The sequence below is a fragment of the Trichomycterus rosablanca genome, chromosome 1, assembly GCF_030014385.1.
Source record: "Trichomycterus rosablanca isolate fTriRos1 chromosome 1, fTriRos1.hap1, whole genome shotgun sequence".
Taxonomy (NCBI): Eukaryota; Metazoa; Chordata; class Actinopteri; order Siluriformes; family Trichomycteridae; genus Trichomycterus; species Trichomycterus rosablanca.
In genome coordinates this window covers 49,111,138-49,129,665 of record NC_085988.1, presented here as the reverse complement: position 1 = coordinate 49,129,665, position 18,528 = coordinate 49,111,138, and the positions used below count along the sequence as shown (strand labels likewise).

The 18,528-nt window shown below is 38.9% G+C and overlaps 1 protein-coding gene across 1 annotated transcript; it reads right to left on the bottom strand.

The window, feature by feature from the left end:
- Nucleotides 1–1,335: 1,335 nt before the first annotated feature.
- nudt4b (nudix (nucleoside diphosphate linked moiety X)-type motif 4b) lies at nucleotides 1,336–15,137 on the bottom strand. Its single transcript, XM_062993886.1, has 5 exons — nucleotides 14,780–15,137; nucleotides 5,253–5,363; nucleotides 4,594–4,638; nucleotides 4,404–4,491; nucleotides 1,336–2,523 (listed from the first exon to the last, which is right to left on the bottom strand). The coding sequence occupies exons 1-5, from the start codon at nucleotides 14,873–14,875 to the stop codon at nucleotides 2,342–2,344; spliced, it is 522 nt and encodes a 173-aa protein (XP_062849956.1). The 5' UTR covers nucleotides 14,876–15,137; the 3' UTR covers nucleotides 1,336–2,341.
- Nucleotides 15,138–18,528: the final 3,391 nt, after the last annotated feature.

The window sequence follows — 18,528 nt, the reverse complement described above, 5'->3', positions numbered from 1 at the left end:
AAGATTCAGCAGAAGTTAATACATTTGCGTTCACTTAAAAATCATCAGTTTGTAGAATATGTACAAAACATTGTTTCATCCGGGAATAAACTATAAATCACCTTAAAAGAATGGGTCAGGGAAATATAAATACTTTCTTCCACTTACCACAAAAGCAGACAAAAGATGTTTAGTGTTTGAATTTTGCTTTCTTTTACTACCAAAAATCTATTACACTGCATGAACTGCAGACCTTAATAATTCTAATAATAAATGAAAGTATATCATATAGAGTTCATGTTAAGGTTTACATACACTTATATGAAACGTGTATGTAAAAGCATATCTTTGGGATGCAAGGACGTCAGCAAAACTGATTGGAACAAATCATTTAGAAATCGATTCCAAGTTCACTATAACTTTCTGAAAATCTTGATTACATTAGCTGGTGACTTCTTTGTGCTTAAACTTGTAAACAGGACTAGTTTAAAATGCATCCATTCCAAAATTCATGGAAGGTCAAAAAGGACACCCAAACGGTTGCAGTATGCTGACCATATGCACAGATGTCCACTCTTGGTTTCACTCATAGGTTTAAAAAAAAAAAAGCCACAATCTTCTGTATATGTTTACTATGAGAAGCACTGAAACTAGCCCTTTCTATCCAGGCGCAGAGAATTCACCAGCTGTAGTTAATCACATTCAATAAAAGACATGGACAGAGTTTAACAAAAATGGTCACTGCCGAAGTGTAAATATCATTTTGCTCAAAATCTACCCCTAGCTCATTAGGACACAGAACTGTGGAGATCAGTTGATGACAATCGACTGATACTCCAGTTTGGACATTAATTATGTTGGAGTTCTGTGTTTTCTGGAGGTAGATGTTGCACTGGGGTTGGGGTAGTGTTAAAAAGCAGGGAAATGTGTCAGGAATTTATTACTTTTTACACCACAAATTAATAACAGAAGTTATATGTATATCCTTGACCCAGCAGAATTTTATAAAAGCTTATTACAGCAAGTTTTTAGAACAACGTACATGTTTTGTTTGTTCATTAAGGCTGCTTTCACATAAGTGTTTTGCACTTCGTTCACCAAGAGGCTGGGCGCATGTTGCCGCTTACTGGAGGTGGAGCATTTACACCTTTTACATAATACGTAGCAAAACCGCAGCTAAACTGAGCGTCAGGCTTGAAAACAATGCACATTATTGATGGTTTATTCACATTAAGTTTTGAATGAACTGTATTTTAGTTTAAAAAACATTATGTGAGAAGATTAAAAAAGAGGAATTGCTTCAATCTTATTTAAGAGTTATAAATCCACAAGTGACAAAACAAATGATTCCAGGATTAGTAAACATGGGATTGCTTTCTAAAATGCAAACATTTCACAGCTCACTAGTCCCCATGCTGTATTTCTCTTAATGTTATGTTGTATGAAACACTTTAGAACTGTAAAACACTGAGAATGAGTTTATCTCTTACGTCTGTGCTTCTCTCCATACTATGTCATATAAACAATTCATCTCATTGGCAGCGCTTTAAAAAGCTCAGCAACAATCTTTAATCAGATTAAACTTTCAACACAGTGGCAAGCAGTAAAAACCATCATTCAAAGTACAAATCTGTGTAGTGTATGCAGCTCAGGGAAGAACAGCAGCAAGGAATTGTAAATAATTTTGCTAATTGGTGGACACAGCGTACCAGTTGTTTGCCAGTTCACTGTGACCTATGATTAAGAAAGCAAAGTAAACATACAAAGAGAAATCTGAATTGAGGACAGTGTTACGATATGAAATTTCCCCGAACGACTCATTTAAGGAACTCCATATTCAAGCCTCTGATGACGAGACTCTGTACAGCTTTAAGACACATCCGCCCGTCCAAATCTGTACTGGCACACTCCAGACCGGTGTTAAAGGGGTAGCGATTAAAGGGCTGCTTAGGATGATCAATAAAGCTGAGCAAAAACAGTCTGAGCAGGGAGCAGGACCGGCGGTTAGACTGAGAAAGAAAACAGTGACCATTCTGGAATCAGAAGATGGAAGCAATTTCCAAAAATCATTCCCTCGACACACATGACCTACAGGTTTCAGCTCTGGTATTCGACTGAGGTCTAACAAAAACAAAGGAACCCTGGTCTAGATCAAACATTAAGAACAGCATATTTAAGGCAGATTTTAAAAACCAAATCCTTGTAGCAAAAGCGTTTTCAAATTAGGTGACTGTCATCTCCCTGGAGATCCAGGAACATGTCCATGCTCATGCTTGAGTGTCGAGTGTGTGTTGTGTACAGATTCAGACAGCAGGACTGAAGGGAATGTGTGCAACAGAGAAACGGGAGAGACAGAGCAGTCCTATCTGCATGCAGCAGCTCGTGGTGTGTTATCGTTGGGGGGTGGAGGGGTCAGGAGGATGTTGCCGTTGCTGGTGGAGGAACAGTTGGGCTGTAGGTGTCGCAGGTACTCTGCATGGACAGGTTTATGGCTCTGCAGAATTTTAATAGCCTCCTCCACTGGAAACCACTCTCGCTTGCGACCTGCAGAGGGAGACAGAGCATGTTCTGGTGAATGGAAACGCCACACTTCAAACAGTAACAGCTTGTTCGTTTGCAATGAGTGAGATGAGAAACTGGCAAAAGCAAATGGATGGAAAGAACTATTAAACACTATCAGCGGTGTTATAACTTTATCCTGGACAGGATAGCAGTTGGTCCAGAGCCTAGCCCAGAAACACTGGCACATTGCAGAAATGCACCCTAAACACGTGATCAGTTCATAGCAGGGAATCACACACTCGAACATTTTGACAAGCAACCCCATCAACTTAGTTTAAAGAAACTCCAGTGTCCTGCTCAGAGCCCCAAAGTCAGCCTCACTGAACAGCTTTGGAATGAACTCGAACATCAGTTGAGGCTCTCTTGACCAACATCAGAGCCCAGCCATACATTGGATACTTTGGATAGAATGAGCACAAATTCCCACAGACATACTTCAAAGTCTTGTAAGGAGCCTTCTCAGAGGATTGGCTGTTATTATAGCTAAGATCACATATACATATCACTCTATTTGTTTTGAAATGGGATGACCAACAAGCTCATGATCAGATGTCCAAATACTTTTGGCTATATAGTGTATACTCTCCCTCTATTACACCCAATGTAGTCATTTTCAATTCGCATATTGTAGATCCACTGCCAATTGCACTATACCTAGTTCTGGCTATGCAGAGGCACAGATCATGTACGTGACCCCTAGTAATCAGGCGCTTCTGATCAGATGCCAGTGGTAGAATCCCTCACAGTCGTATTGCGTACAAAGAGATATGCTATGTTCCACACAAATCTACCATTAAGGAATCAGTTCTGGAATACCTGTGTTTATGCCCTGAAACTTGTGCCCGTTTAGTCTATGAAGTGTTCCTGATGTCAGGCAATCTATGTTTTTATCCCAAAGGTGTTTGGTCAGGACTGTTCTGTACTGGATATCCTGTACACACAACTCATCAAACCCTGTCTTTGTAGATCATGCTGGAATAGGAACAAGTCCACGATTATAAGAGAATTATTACTGTTTAATGTAACTGCTATATAGTCTATGTATCATCGTGCATCACAGTACTGCACTGGTTTTTAAAATGCGTACCAAATGACATGTTATTTGGTGAAACTGTATGCATGATGCTGCAGGTTAATGCTTAGTAATAATTAATATATAATTTTTCTAATGATACTACTACTAATAACAAAAACAGCAGGTAATTCTTGGTTATCCAGCCACATAATTGTGTGTAAAAATAAATAAGATATTAAAACAACTAGCCAAAGACCAGCTGTGATTTTCAGATGTAAAGAGAAGAGTTTTGGGCACAGTGTGTAAGCATGTGGTAATATGTGTGTCAATGGGAACTGCTGTGGAATTTTGAGGGGCTTTGGAGAAAATCAGGTGACTCTGGCAGTCAGAGCAGCAGGGGCCTATTTAGGGGCAACAACGCTTATAGCTTGTTTCACAGCACCACTGCGCTTCTCCCACCCATCCCAGAAATGGTGCATGAAGTGAACTCTCCTCACCTCACAAGCTGCTGAGATGACCTAATAGTTTTGTTCTTTCCCAGCTTCTCTAGCAAATAAAATACTGAATGATGAACACACACTATTTAAAAAAAAAGCAGTTTTTTTGTATTGTTCCATTTTCTGGAATACCTGAAGAGTCAGTTACAGTAATACCATTTAAAATGTATGCTCTTTCTCAGTTTAAAAAACAGATTGCCAATTATGTCTGGTCAACTAATAACACCACTGAGAATCAAATCTAGATCTCAGAGCAGAGATGCTAATAAACTACAGAAAACACAATGCAAATATATCTGGTGAAAAAAAACCAAGTAAGCTGTACAGTACACTAACTGATGTCACCTTACCTATATTGACTGAGTCCTCCCAGGCCTCCAGAGTCTCCGTCACGGTCAGTACATACACATATGTGCGATGCTTCCTGTCCTGATTATGCTGCACAAAACATGACCTTGTATCAGTTTTTAATTCAAGTGCAAATGGTAGAGGAGGTGACAGATTACTGAATAATAATTACACTCGAATGCTAACGCTTACCTCGAACACACCCAGGAGACGACCCAATTTCCCTTTCACCCCAGCCTGAAAAACACATGTGAAACGAATAAGAATCTATAGGGAGAAATGCTATGAATAAACTCAGACACCTACACTGTTCTTGTCTGACCTTTAGTCTACTTTTTACCCTAGACACATACACAATGCAGGTATGTAACAGCAAATAGAAACATAAGGTCAAAAAATACACACAGATTAGTCCCAAAGCTGTTTCTACTTGTGTAAGTAAATGTAGAGCTAAAAAGAGCCACATTTACTCGACAGACTGTACACAAGCTCACGGAGTGTACAAAAAGACATCATATCAGTAATCATATAACCATTGCACCTCTTGCTGCAACACTACATTGACAGCATTTAGCACATGATTAACAGGTGTGACTGTATATAATAAAAGCAACTGAGGGTTAGGGGTTTTGCTCAAGGCACTGTTTGACAATGTTTCTGTCCCAAGCAGGGTTAAAACCTGACCACGTTATCCTACCTGCCTTAATAATACATAATCATGGACATGGACTAATATGAAGAATGTGAAAATACTCCCTTAAAATGTCATTTTCAAAAATGCTGTAGCAGATGAATCATGTTTTAAGTTATTAAAAAAAGGATGGGTTGCTGGTTATAAAAACTTGACCTACCTCTTCAAAAACTTCCCTTACTGCTGCTCCGCACGGCTCTTCCTCTGGCTCCATTCCTCCACCTGGTACAATCCACTGATCTGGATGACGACTGCTGCTCACCAGCAACACCTGCCAAATTAATCCATTTGTTACTAGGGAATATATGAGGCAAAGCCTTTAAAATCACAGTAGAGATGGACAGGGAATGCCAAGTTATGGGCTACTGAGTTGCATAAAATTAAATCTACAATGCATAGTGTTAACAGGTTATAAGGTATTTCATGTAAACATCATTCACTATTTTAATACCTCATAGCATTTGAGTATTTATTTATTTATTGAATTTTTTTTTACACCACTTTATGCACTTGATTGTTTTATTTATGGCATGATCGGTATTATGTCGTCATTTTTCTTGCTTCTATTTGTCCTAGCATTTGAGTAAGGGATTGAGTAAGGAATCTTTTAACCAATATAGCATCCCATTAAAACAGAACAGATTACCAAGTCTTAATTAATAAAGCATGAATATACAGACTGTCTTACATGCTGTGATAGATTGCTTTTTAAAGCTCTACCTGTCAACAGTACCAATGATACATAAATTGGTACATAAATAACAAGTAAAAATGTGGAGATTTCTGTAATGTATCTCCCGTTATTTACTTTACTTCATGTAACAGTGAAATGATGTACAAGGCTAAATTAGTATGCACTCGGTTAACTAATAATAATGCCAGACCAGTTATATGCATGAACAATTTTGTTACAGGACAGATGATCAAAAATCATTTTCTAATAAATGCAAAAAAGCACTGTATTTACCAGTGTAATGTGCTTATCTAACTAGCTGTAGCCATAATTTTAGTCAGATTTGGTAAAACATACAATGACAGTCCTAATTTCTATTTGCCTGTTGTCTTGTCTGAGCTGGATTATAACCACGTAATGCAGGACAGACATTACTTCATTCACAAAATTGTCTTTTTCCTTTGCACTTCAGGCACCCACAATGCAGGTTTGACCTGAAATGAACAGGTGGAAATTAGTTCATAGAACTGTTTACTATAAACAAGCAGATTTCACTGGTGCACTAAGGAATGTATATAGCAACATGAAGAAAAGCTTGGTTTAAAGAAACCCCAGTGGCCTGCACAAAACCCTGACCTCAGCTTCACTGAATAGCTTTGTTGCACAAACGACACTTTCGCAGCACGCAGCACACATAGTCTGGTCTTTCTGTTGAAAAGCTTACTCACTCCCACCACCTTAAATAGCCTATCAATCATAACTTGTCACTGGAAAGAAAACAAAACAATTAAACTAATAAGACACAGCCCTGATTATTAACTACCGTTATTGTATTTACTCTCACAAATCAGCATGCCAGGCCAACAGGCCCCATATGCCAGCTCTGGCATGAATGCCATATGTTGCCAGCTCGTGCTTTAGGTGTAAACTGCAATTGGATTTTGTGACTAAACAATGGAGAACTACTGTTCTAAACCCCTAAGTCTATGAAAGCCAGACTCGCTGGTCACACAACTAAATTCATGTCTAGATATAAGCAGACAAAAATAGAATTTAAATAAATGCAGACCATACCTCTGTGTGTTATACAAAGCAGGTTGACAACCATACTGACCATTCACCCAGAGACACACCCACACATAGGTGGCAAACATTCCTGGTCTGTGCTGCTGGCAAGTCATGAGCTGACACCTGCCTCTTTTTGGCCTTGTCTACCCAAGTCTACAGTCATTTATATGGTTTAGCATATACCTATAGTGCTCCAGGGGGTGACCAATCAGCTCAAAGCTGTCAATAATGTCATAACTTCAATAATCATCCATAACACACAAGACTTGTGTGTCTGAAGACATGTGTGAAGAGACTGAGAATTGAATTTTTGGTATTTGCTTGCCAAACTTGTGATCCAAATCAAAAAAGGTAACAGTCCATTTTTTCTGGTTACTTTCTTTTGTCAGTGTTCTTTAAAGAGCAGTGAGTCTAATCCAACTGCAGCAAACCAACTCATGCAAGGACCTGTGAGTGAATAAATGCTTGGGCTTCAATGTGTGTGTTCACTCTTCACCTTCAAGAAAAAAAATGGTGTGTACAAAACAGCAATAATGTGCAGTTACCATGTGTTTTAAAGAAGTCATCAGGCTTTTTCAAGTTGTGAAAACAAATGAACTATATAATAATGTTAATTATAGGATGGGTCTTATGGCATCATGTTTTTAGTGGCACCAGCAGCTTGTGTCTAAGTGAACACATCTTTGTGCCACGTGTTTGTCTTAAACAGTAAATCTGATAGTGTGACACCAAATGCAACTGATTTTTTGCCCCGTGTCGTTTTTGGAATAAAAAAAAAAAAAAAAAACAGGGGCGAGTTTAATCATGTGCCGCTGTAAACAACCAGGAGTAGTCACAATATTGCAGCAAGGAACTATCTGACAAGACCCATGTCTATAATCTGACATGAACAAACATCATGTTAGTAGGGACCTTAATCACAACAGCCCATCCATCCACTTGACCCAAAAGATCAGCTATAGGGATCGGATTAGACTGCAAAGCTTCATGATTCTTGGAAAGTTTGAGCAGGTGTAACGGTAACCCAATCAAGAATCAAGATGGGCATTTACATCCTCTGGCTTAAAGACCTGTCAATGATGTTTCACCCCCATGTGCCTCTCTTTTCACGTGTATACAAAGGGAAGCTCTGTAAGCCTTCTTGACTGGCTTATGTCTGTCTTAACAGAAGTCCCACACAATATAGTTTGTATAAATGCAAGAGGGGAGACAATGTATTTGGAAATTACAAAATTAATTTATGGAGTGGTATCATTGGAGAAAGAGAGGAGCCAAGCCATTGAAAGGTGGTGTTTGTGCATATACATAAACACCATCATATACCATCATTTAGAGTGGAAAAAATGTTTTTTATTATTTTATAAATCTCAGAAACAAGTGTGGCTGAAACAGTAATTCAGACGAATGTCCACATAGTTTTTGGCATATGGTGTATTTTGAAATATGGCATGCAAAAATGTGAAACAGACTGTTAAAAATGGCTCAATGTTATATTTACAAACATTAAGATGGGAGGGGTGAGCTCGCCAGACTTCTTGTTGTAAACGTTCAAGCTACTCTCACTGTTGTGAAAACCCACTCTCTTGTTAAAACATAGAAGAGTGATTCAGCAAAGAACGTGGCCCAGATTTACACTGACGTACACAGATACACACTCCAGCCCTGATGACTCAACCACCTCTCTCACTTTGTAGGAGTACTTCCGATTAATAATGACAAAACACTGGTAGACATGGCTCTGCCCTAACATGTTTTACATTTAGGCTTTAATATGCCTACAGTCGGCTGGTTGTAGCTATGCTTTACTCAATGCTAAGTTCAAGAATTCATTATGTTAACTGTAACTAACAAGTTTGTTCAGCTGTAAAATAAAAATTGAGGATAAAAGGGGTTGCAAAAATGTTATGATGAATATTTGGTTCCAGACTTTCTAAATACAGACGGTATTAACGACGATATGTTTTAGGTTCTAATTTTTTGCCTGTTGCAAATAAAAACATAAGAGGTGCACCAATCACTCTTCATAGCAGTAAATGGCAAACATAATTTATTCATACCAATTTTTAAAAAATATATTTTTGTTTATGCATTTTTCTCCCCTTTTTCTCCCTTTTAGCTCGTCCAATTGCCCGATTGCGTCACGCTTCCTCTCCACCAATGCCGATCCCCGCTCTGATTGAGGAGAACGAAGCTAACCCACGCCCCCTCCGATACGTGGGCAGCAGCCGTATGCATCTTGTCATCTACAGTGTGACGAGTGTAATGCGAATCAGTACTGTGTACGGAGAGACACACCCTGACAGAACTCTTTTCACATCTCTGTGCAGGCGCCATCAATCAGCCAGCAGAGGTCGTAATTACATTAGTTCTGAGAGAGTCCCTATCTAGCTTTAATATCCCACCCCTATCTGAACGACAGGCCAACCGTTGTTCTTGTGGCTGCTCAGTCCAGCCGGCTGGCAGAGCCGAGACTCGAGACGATGTATTTGAGATCCCAGCTCTGGGGGTCCACCGCGTGTTTTTACCGCTGTGCCACCCGAGCGGCCATTCATACCAATTTTAATTAGCTATTTATAATGGGCTATATCAACTAATGAAACAAACTCGCACTTTTTTTTGAACAATTTCTTATATGCAATGTAAATACTATTATTAAGGGCTAAAATCCAGGGTCTAGCAGTACTAGTGTACTTGCCAGTGCACCCTCAGTGCCAGTCCCAAATACAATAAAGAATAAGGAGAGTTGCATCAGGAAGGGCATCCAGTGTAAAATCAAACCTTAAAAAGTGGACGAGCCTTTTGTGCGAATCCACCAATGCACGAGCGGAAAAGGAGTTGAGCAGGCAAATATATCCCCCTCGAACACAATCGGGTAGCTCAGCAGTGGAAGACTAATTGGCTATGCTTAATCGAGAGAAAAGGGGAGAAAATGCATTAAAAAAAAATAGAACAAAAAAAAAATATCAGCTGATTTTTTGGAAGACCACTTAACAGTAGGTAGAGTGGTCACATAGCAACACGAAACCTGGAGGCCTACGGTTGATCCTCACGTTCGATCTTGGTATGTTTACTCTGCATCCATGTACCCTGGTTTTCTCTAGCTATGTGGACTGGCTATGCTAAATTGGCCCTATGTGTAAGTAAGTCAGTAAAATTCTAGGTGTTATTGTTGCGATGGATTGGTGCCCTCTACTTCTGCTGTTCACACATAAAGAGGTTAATGATTGATGCAAATGAAGTTTTGCAGCAGGAGTGCTCATTTTCCATCAACCATTCTAAAATTAACATGTTTCTCAGGTCAAACGGATTCCTCCTTACTGCTGCAGTTGTGGCCTCTGGTGGCTGGTTTAAGGTGAATAATGGGGAGCAGTGAGTGACTCTCTACAAAACTGATGTGCTGGAAGGGGCGTTTGTCAGGCGTCACCCACCTCACTCAGGGTAGGCATCATTAACATTTCTTTGCTGCTTTTTCGGAATAAGAATCTGACTCGAATCTTGTGCATGTCCATTTTAAAATTACCCTGATTTTTTTTTTTTTTATGTAATATGTAAATGTAGACAGGCAGGCTCCTAATCTAGATATACTGAGCATAGTGGCATGACTCTGTAAAGTATAGGTAACATACAGGCATACATTCAGGTCTTCACGAGGGGGCAGAAAGAATGTGTTGATGTACAAAAGTAAGTGATCTGTAAGTAACTGTTGAAAACTTGCAATCAGTTTATGGCTTTGGTTTCCAGGAGCTAAACATACATGAGCGCTAGCCTATTTAATAAATAATGAATAGCTGGGGACAGGGGACATACAGACATGACATACAGTTTGACAATATGCAATAAGTACATTACATAACTGATGTGTAGAAGCTATACAATCATAAAGACAACTGCTTGATTTAAAGCATACAGCTGATCAGTATACACAGATCACTGTAATGTAATACACTTTCTGTCTTTTTGGTTGCTCCTAACTAGCTAAAACATACCCCATATATAAATCATACTGGAACCACAACTCATCACTACAAGTGCAGCCCCAGGTATATTTATACTATGTGTGGAAACACTGATAGTAATAACCAGCAAACAATAAATCCATCAGACGAGATATCAAAAACTGACCATTTGTTCATTAAAACACTAATACAAATACCGTCACATGCCACGTCGTCAATAAACTGGAATTAACTTGTTTGATCCTGTTTTTGCTGTTCGGTCTAGTTTCACCTGGCTTCTGTAGCCCAAAGCGATGATTACCACACCAGGTTTAGCTAAGTGTCATTATACAACACTGAATCAGAATGAACTCAGCAGATGTTTCAATGATAAAAAAACTTGTTCAGCCTCAACATTTCAACTATTCTAGGGAAAAAAATATGATTTAAGAGTATGATTTAGTACATGAGGCAACAAACCTGTTTTTAACATAAAATATTACTGCAATGACTTAATATTAATTCCAAACTGAAATTATTCATTAAACTGTGTGGTAAAGAAATAATGCACATCTTGCTTAGTTGCAAAGGTTCAGCAGCTAATTGTCATGTTTGCAGGGCTGTCACGTTTATTTATCACTCATACAGCAATAATCAAAAATGCACAAATGGTTGTGAGATTGTGGTACATTTACAACTTTGCTGTCCTGCTTATACTATAACGGTCAATGCAAATGTACACAAGTTTAACCAATCAAAGCAAAATTTGCCAGGGGATCATTTTGGTCCAACCACTTCACTTTTCCTAAGCTACATTTGAAAATAAGTGCAGCTAAGCAATGATTTTGGCCACACACTCTATATAAACATATACCAAAAAAATTATACACACTTTAATAAAATGTTATCTGTGGACTTTTTTTAAGGTTAAGTCAAATTACGGTATCAATATGTGGTATAATTTTCAACTATGACTTATATTCCCCCATAATGTCTGTATTAACTTAGTATTACAATTATTTTATACAGGTTTTTTGGTCCCTCTGAATATATGTATGTGTATGTCAGGAAATCAGTGCAAAAACTTCAAGCCATTACACATACATTACATATACTAGAGAACACAGTATAACAGAAAACTAGTCCGGGAAGCTGCCAAGAGGCCTACAGCAACATTAAACGATCTGCAGGAATTTTTGGCAAGTGCTAGTTGTGTACTACATGTGACCAATTCCTCTATTGCCTGGGCTGTGTGGTAGGGTGACAAGACGGAAGCCTTCTGGCTACATTTTGCAAAAAAAAAGAAAAGGACAAAACCTTGTGGGAAAATGTGTTATGGTCTGATGTTCAACTTTTGGCCATAATTTCAATAGGTATCCTTGGTGCAAAACACAACACTGCATATGTGAAGCATGGTGGTGGCAGCATTATGCCTTGGGTCTGATTTTCTTCTATTGGAACTGGGACTTTTTAACATAAAGGGAATTGTGAATATTTCCAAATATCAGGCATGTTTTGCACAACCTTGAGGTCACTGCTAAAAAGCTGAAGATAAAGAGGAATTTTACACTTTAGAACAACAACGACCCAAAGCATACCTTCATTCACATCAACTAAAGTATGACTTTACTAGATGATCAAAGTTTTGAAATGGTCCAGACCTGAAACCAATTAAAATATGTGAGGTGACCTGAGGAACGCTGTGCACAGGATATGCTTTCACAATCTGACAGATTTGGAGCACTTTTGCAGGAAAGAGAGGGCCAAAAACACTAAATGCTGTCATAAAATCAAAAGGTGCTTGTTGGACATCCCATTTCATAAATAAATGGTATTAAAATATAGACATTTTCAGTCGAAAGTGTCATTTGAAACATGTACCCCACATCCAGCAAGCTAGTGTTTAGCTAGCAATTCAGTTAATATGCTTGTTGTTTTCTTTTATTACTGCAAGCATCATGCAGATGCTGAAGTGTATTAAAATACAGTTTAGATCCTGGTTAGCAATCTCAAGTAGAGGTACAGCGGTACAGAAATAAATGTGAATCAGTTAGGTACAGCGTTCTACCTCATGCACTATAAATAAATATTTTGGGGGGGGAAAAGAACAACGAATAAGCTTATTCATGATATAGTCACTGGTGAGTGCATTACAATCATTACACAATTGTAGCCATTGAGCAGGAAGTCCCCATGTTTTCATTTGTAAGCATTTAAAAGTGTGATGGATGGAATGCTGCGTTCCACTAAAGCTTGTAATACTGGATTTCTAACTTGGTTCCCAACTCAACAGGTCCTATTAGAATAGTTGAGGCAACTTGGTGTTAAAAACGCAGACCACAGTAATAAATTCACACTACTCTACAAGAATACTGCTTGTGGTCTGTTTGCAATAAGGAAACACATAAGTTGGTTATAGGTGTGGTGTAACATGCATGTGTGTAACATGCACACTTAACTCACTCTGGATATAAGCGTCTGCTAAATGCTGAAAACGTAAATATTTGTTCACGAGGTTTTGATGCTCTGAGAAACCAAAGCAAAAAGACATTTGGAGGCATGCACTTTACGACCACCTCAAGTTCACACTGCAAAGTGACAATTTGTAGTTTTAACTTCCCAGTTTTTAATTTGGTCAAACATAGCAAAAAGGATCTTGGATGTATGTGTATAATTTGCTTTGCAGCAAGAAAAGAATATCTAAAAACATTTTAAAAAATCAGATTTAAGCTACATTTGCCTTGATTTGATTGTTAAAATTCTGAATTACTATTAAACGGTGCATACATATTTATTTATTAAGATTTTAATGCCATGTTTCACGCACTTTGGTTACATTCTTGATAGGACAGATAGTTACTGGATACACAAGATTAATCAGTTTAAGTCTTTAATATCAAACACAGTCATGGACAATTTTGTATCTCCAGTTCAACTCACTTGCATGTCTTTGGACTGTGGGAGGAAACCGGAGCTCCCGGAGTAAACCCACGCAGTCACAGGGAGAACATGCAAACTCTCCACCTGGGGATCAATCCCAGGACATCTAGCTGTGAGGCAACAATGCTACCTATCGAGCCACTGTACTGCCCCGGTGCATACTGTTTAACCAAAAAGTAGTAAAGTAATATTCACTTAAAATGCAAATTGATGCCAAAAGGTAACCTCTACTCATTTTACAGCTCATAATTATAGTAAGTTGACTTTGAAGACCTGTTATATTTTAACCTAGGCTGCTGGTGTGGGACTATGGGAAAGGAGTGAGAATGGTGTGCCCTTGAGGGTGCAGTGCATTAGCAGCACTATTGCTGTTCTCTTGTGCAAACTAGACTGAGCTGGCTATCAGCAGGCATAGATGAATAGACCTATGTGAAGGAGGGGGGTCCTTTTTAACCAGCTTTACCAAAACAACACACCATTAGGAATGTGATGGTTGTTAAAATAGTATAAGACATTTTACATAGCATGAGAAGGGCGGAGATACCGTGGTATTTCAAACCACAGGTTAGCCTTACATTATTACAACAGGCTTAAGAGGGGAAATATATCCACAGCATACTTTATTAATAAAAGGCAGCAGAAAAGTGATTTATGATGAAATAGTGGTTTAAACAGCGCTGTACGGATTTCTGTTCAACGATGCACGGTTCATACAGGGTTCATACAGAGTCAATACAGAGCGAACACCGGCCTTTATTTCAAATTTGACTACACGAATCAAAGAAAAATAGAGTTGGAAATGTAGGTAGGACATTTCTTAAAAGATTTATACAATTACCCCAGCTGTTGCGCATTTACCCTAGTGTAAGGCTGCAAAAGTGTGCGGAATACCGTGACATGCCGCCTCACCGAAGCGTTTCAAGAAATACGACCGTGTGACACGAGGCTTTAAATGAAATAAACATTAAAAGCATGTCTTGGGTTTTGTGTTGATAAAATATAAGAGCAAATTAGCCCAAATGTTTGTTTTTTTTCGATGTCATACATTAGTTAAATGATATAATCGCGTACCTCGTCCTCCCGCTCGTTTCTGAAACACAGACACGCCGCTCGCCGTTTGAAACCTTCACCGTCGTACGTTCTCGTCTGGTTGGGCTTAAACTTCATGTTTCCCAGCGTATTTCAGTCTATAAATGTGTGAGCAGCTTCAGATACCCCAAAAGTCCACAAAAAAGCAATACGAACTCAGTCGAGCCCGACAAATCATCGAGCGTTACCGCAGCCCATCAAGAATACCCGGCATCGATATGAGGGAGGAACGCCTTCAGTCTTCAGACCCCGACATGAAACAGATATGATTTCCTCTTACACTTTCCTAGAGTTTTACTGTAAAATACAATGTCTAATAGTCACTAAGTGAATAATTTGTTCCCTTTCGAACCCATATTCTCCGTCTTTCACTCGACTCCTGTGGTTTATATATGCAGTCTGTGTGGGCTTCAGTGGTACACTCCCACTCCTCAGCTACGTGTGCGCAGCCGCCTCGCACGATTACGCTACACACAGGCTCTGTTCCAAATCGCATATTACTACTCTAAATTGCGTGCTAAATTAGTACACAAGTCTTTGCGGTTGCTGAGACTTTTTGGTGTACTTTCTAGTGAGGTACGGTTTGGTTTGGCTCGCAACCTGGGAGCAGAGGTGGCGAGGCTTACTGCTATTAGACCGACAGAGCTTGAAGTAAATAATAATGAACTAAAACATGCAGCTTCAAGTTATTTTGTTTGACATCAATAGTTTGCAAAGAATTCTGTTAAAACAATTAAAATTATTCCTGAACAAAGTTAAACAATAAACAGTTTTTAGGATTTCAATGATTTGTATTATATGAAATATATGATATGATATGAAATGATTGAAACACATACTTGTTTTAACCTGGGTCATAATATACATACACAAAATGTATGACTTTACAATATTAATGACAATATAAAAAGGTTCTATATTGTGAATTAAATGTGTGGCATTAAACCCTAATTTATCATTAGTAAATATGGTTGACCACTACTGATGACTTTTCTGTGCCCATTTAAATATGACTAGTTTGACGGTTTCTATTAAAAAGTACATGGAACAGTTGTCTTTTGTCAGGATAGTTGGATAAAATCCAAGAACCACTAAAGAACAAGTATGTTAAAAGGAACACCAGTGTCACTGTGTACAGACAAGCAAGCTTTACACTGGCACAAGGTTAAAAGCTTCTAAAAACAGCCCCAGCTTTAAAATCAATACATTAGAGCTTGTTGGAAGTTTGTTGCTGATCACAACCCTATGATGATGTAAAGGTGGTACATAAATAATACAATCTGCTACTATATTACTATTTATACATTAATCTTAGGTAGCTTTATTCTGATTAGGGTAGCATAGGGTCTGAACACACTGGACAGAGAGGCAGTCCAACTGGATGTCTCACAACTATTTATTCACTTACACACTCACTTAATCATTCAGTCACTCACATTAAGGGGTATTTTTTTATTTACATATATTTCTCATAGTCAGGTCATATTTTTATGTACAGTGTATCACAAAAGTGAGTACACCCCTCACATTTCTGCAAATATTTCATTATATCTTTTCATGGGACAACACTATAGACATGAAACTTGGATATAACTTAGAGTAGTCAGTGTACAACTTGTATAGCAGTGTAGATTTACTGTCTTCTGAAAATAACTCAACACAGCCATTAATGTCTAAATAGCTGGCAACATAAGTGAGTACACCCCACAGTGAACATGTCCAAATTGTGCCCAAATGTGTCGTTGTCCCTCCCTGGTGTCATGTGTCAAGGTCCCAGGTGTAAATGGGGAGCAGGGCTGTTAAATTTGGTGTTTTGGGTACAATTCTCTCATACTGGCCACTGGATATTCAACATGGCACCTCATGGCAAAGAACTCTCTGAGGATGTGAGAAATAGAATTGTTGCTCTCCACAAAGATGGCCTGGGCTATAAGAAGATTGCTAACACCCTGAAACTGAGCTACAGCATGGTGGCCAAGGTCATACAGCGGTTTTCCAGGACAGGTTCCACTCAGAACAGGCTTCGCCAGGGTCGACCAAAGAAGTTGAGTCCACGTGTTCGGCGTCATATCCAGAGGTTGGCTTTAAAAAATAGACACATGAGTGCTGCCAGCATTGCTGCAGAGGTTGAAGACGTGGGAGGTCAGCCTGTCAGTGCTCAGACCATACGCCGCACACTGCATCAACTCGGTCTGCATGGTCGTCATCCCAGAAGAAAGCTGACGCACAAGAAAGCCCGCAAACAGTTTGCTGAAGACAAGCAGTCCAAGAACATGGATTACTGGAATGCCCTGTGGTCTGACGAGACCAAGATAAACTTGTTTGGCTCAGATGGTGTCCAGCATGTGTGGCGGCGCCCTGGTGAGAAGTACCAAGACAACTGTATCTTGCCTACAGTCAAGCATGGTGGTGGTAGCATCATGGTCTTGGGCTGCATGAGTGTTGCTGGCACTGGGGAGCTGCAGTTCATTGAGGGAAACATGAATTCCAACATGTACTGTGACATTCTGAAACAGAGCATGATCCCCTCCCTTCGAAAACTGTTTTCCATGACAACTGCCTTGCTGAGGAAGCTGAAGGTAAAGGTGATGGACTAAACCCAATTGAGCACCTGTGGCACATCCTCAAGTGGAAGGTGGAGGAGTTCAAGGTGTCTAACATGTCATCATGGAGGAGTGGAAGAGGATTCCAGTAGCAACCTGTGCAGCTCTGGTGAATTCCATGCCCAGGAGGGTTAAGGCAGTGCTGGATAATAATGGTGGTCACACAAAATATTGACACTTTGGGCACAATTTGGACATGTTCACTGTGGGGTGTACTCACTTATGTTGCCAGCCATTTAGACATTAATGGCTGTGTGTTGAGTTATTTTCAGAAGACAGTAAATCTACTTTGCTATACAAGTTGTACACTGACTACTCTAAGTTATATCCAAGTTTCATGTCTATAGTGTTGTCCCATGAAAAGATATAATGAAATATTTGCAGAAATGTGAGGGGTGTACTCACTTTTGCGATACACTGTATATTATCATGTTGTGGATTTTATTTTAAATTGAATATAACTGCCATTTTATCTATCATTAGTCTACTCTTAATCACCCACAATGAGTGTGATTTTCATAAATGAATTAAAAATCAAAAACTGAAACCTTTTATTCAAAAATGCCCTTTGCCATGGACCCCTAATATGTGATCAGGTGCATCTTGTTTGCTTTAATTATCCTTGAGATGTGTCTAGATTTCAGCTGGTGTGTGTGTGTGTGTGTGTGTGTAGTCTTTTATGTGGATTTGTGGACTTTAATGTATGAACCATTCAAAAGTTGCAATTGATTAGGACACTAATGATAACATTGTGAGTTGAAGACTGAAAGAATTTAAGGGCTCCTTGGAAACATCTACTTATCCCTAAGTATACAATGATGGTCTGACAAAGCAACTTTTTTTCTATCTACTTTTATATCCATTGGGAACATTTTCCTTTATGTATTTTTTAATGATCTAAGTACTTTGTATATATTTTTTATGTTCCTACGTCTATACTGAATACAAATGTAAGCAATCATAACACTTAAATAGTAGGTAAGCTAATACACTTGTAAAGTATCACTACCTTATACATGGTGACTGAGCAATGCTTGGGCTATAACCTTAAAATAGATCCATGGTGCTTCTACTAACCTATTTCAAGGCGCTTGACATATCTGATCCGAGGATGATCAAATTGTAAAG

Bases quoted from the DNA above. Each gene is read 5' to 3' on its own strand.
- nudt4b (XM_062993886.1), bottom strand. From the start codon at position 14,875: ATGAAGTTTAAGCCCAACCAGACGAGAACGTACGACGGTGAAGGTTTC. The intron at 5,364-14,779 runs GTACGCGATTAT...TTAATTTGGCAG, and splicing joins GAAACGAGCGGGAGGACGAG to GTGTTGCTGGTGAGCAGCAG. The intron at 2,524-4,403 runs GTAAGGTGACAT...CTCCCTCTGCAG, and splicing joins GGAGGACTCAGTCAATATAG to GTCGCAAGCGAGAGTGGTTT.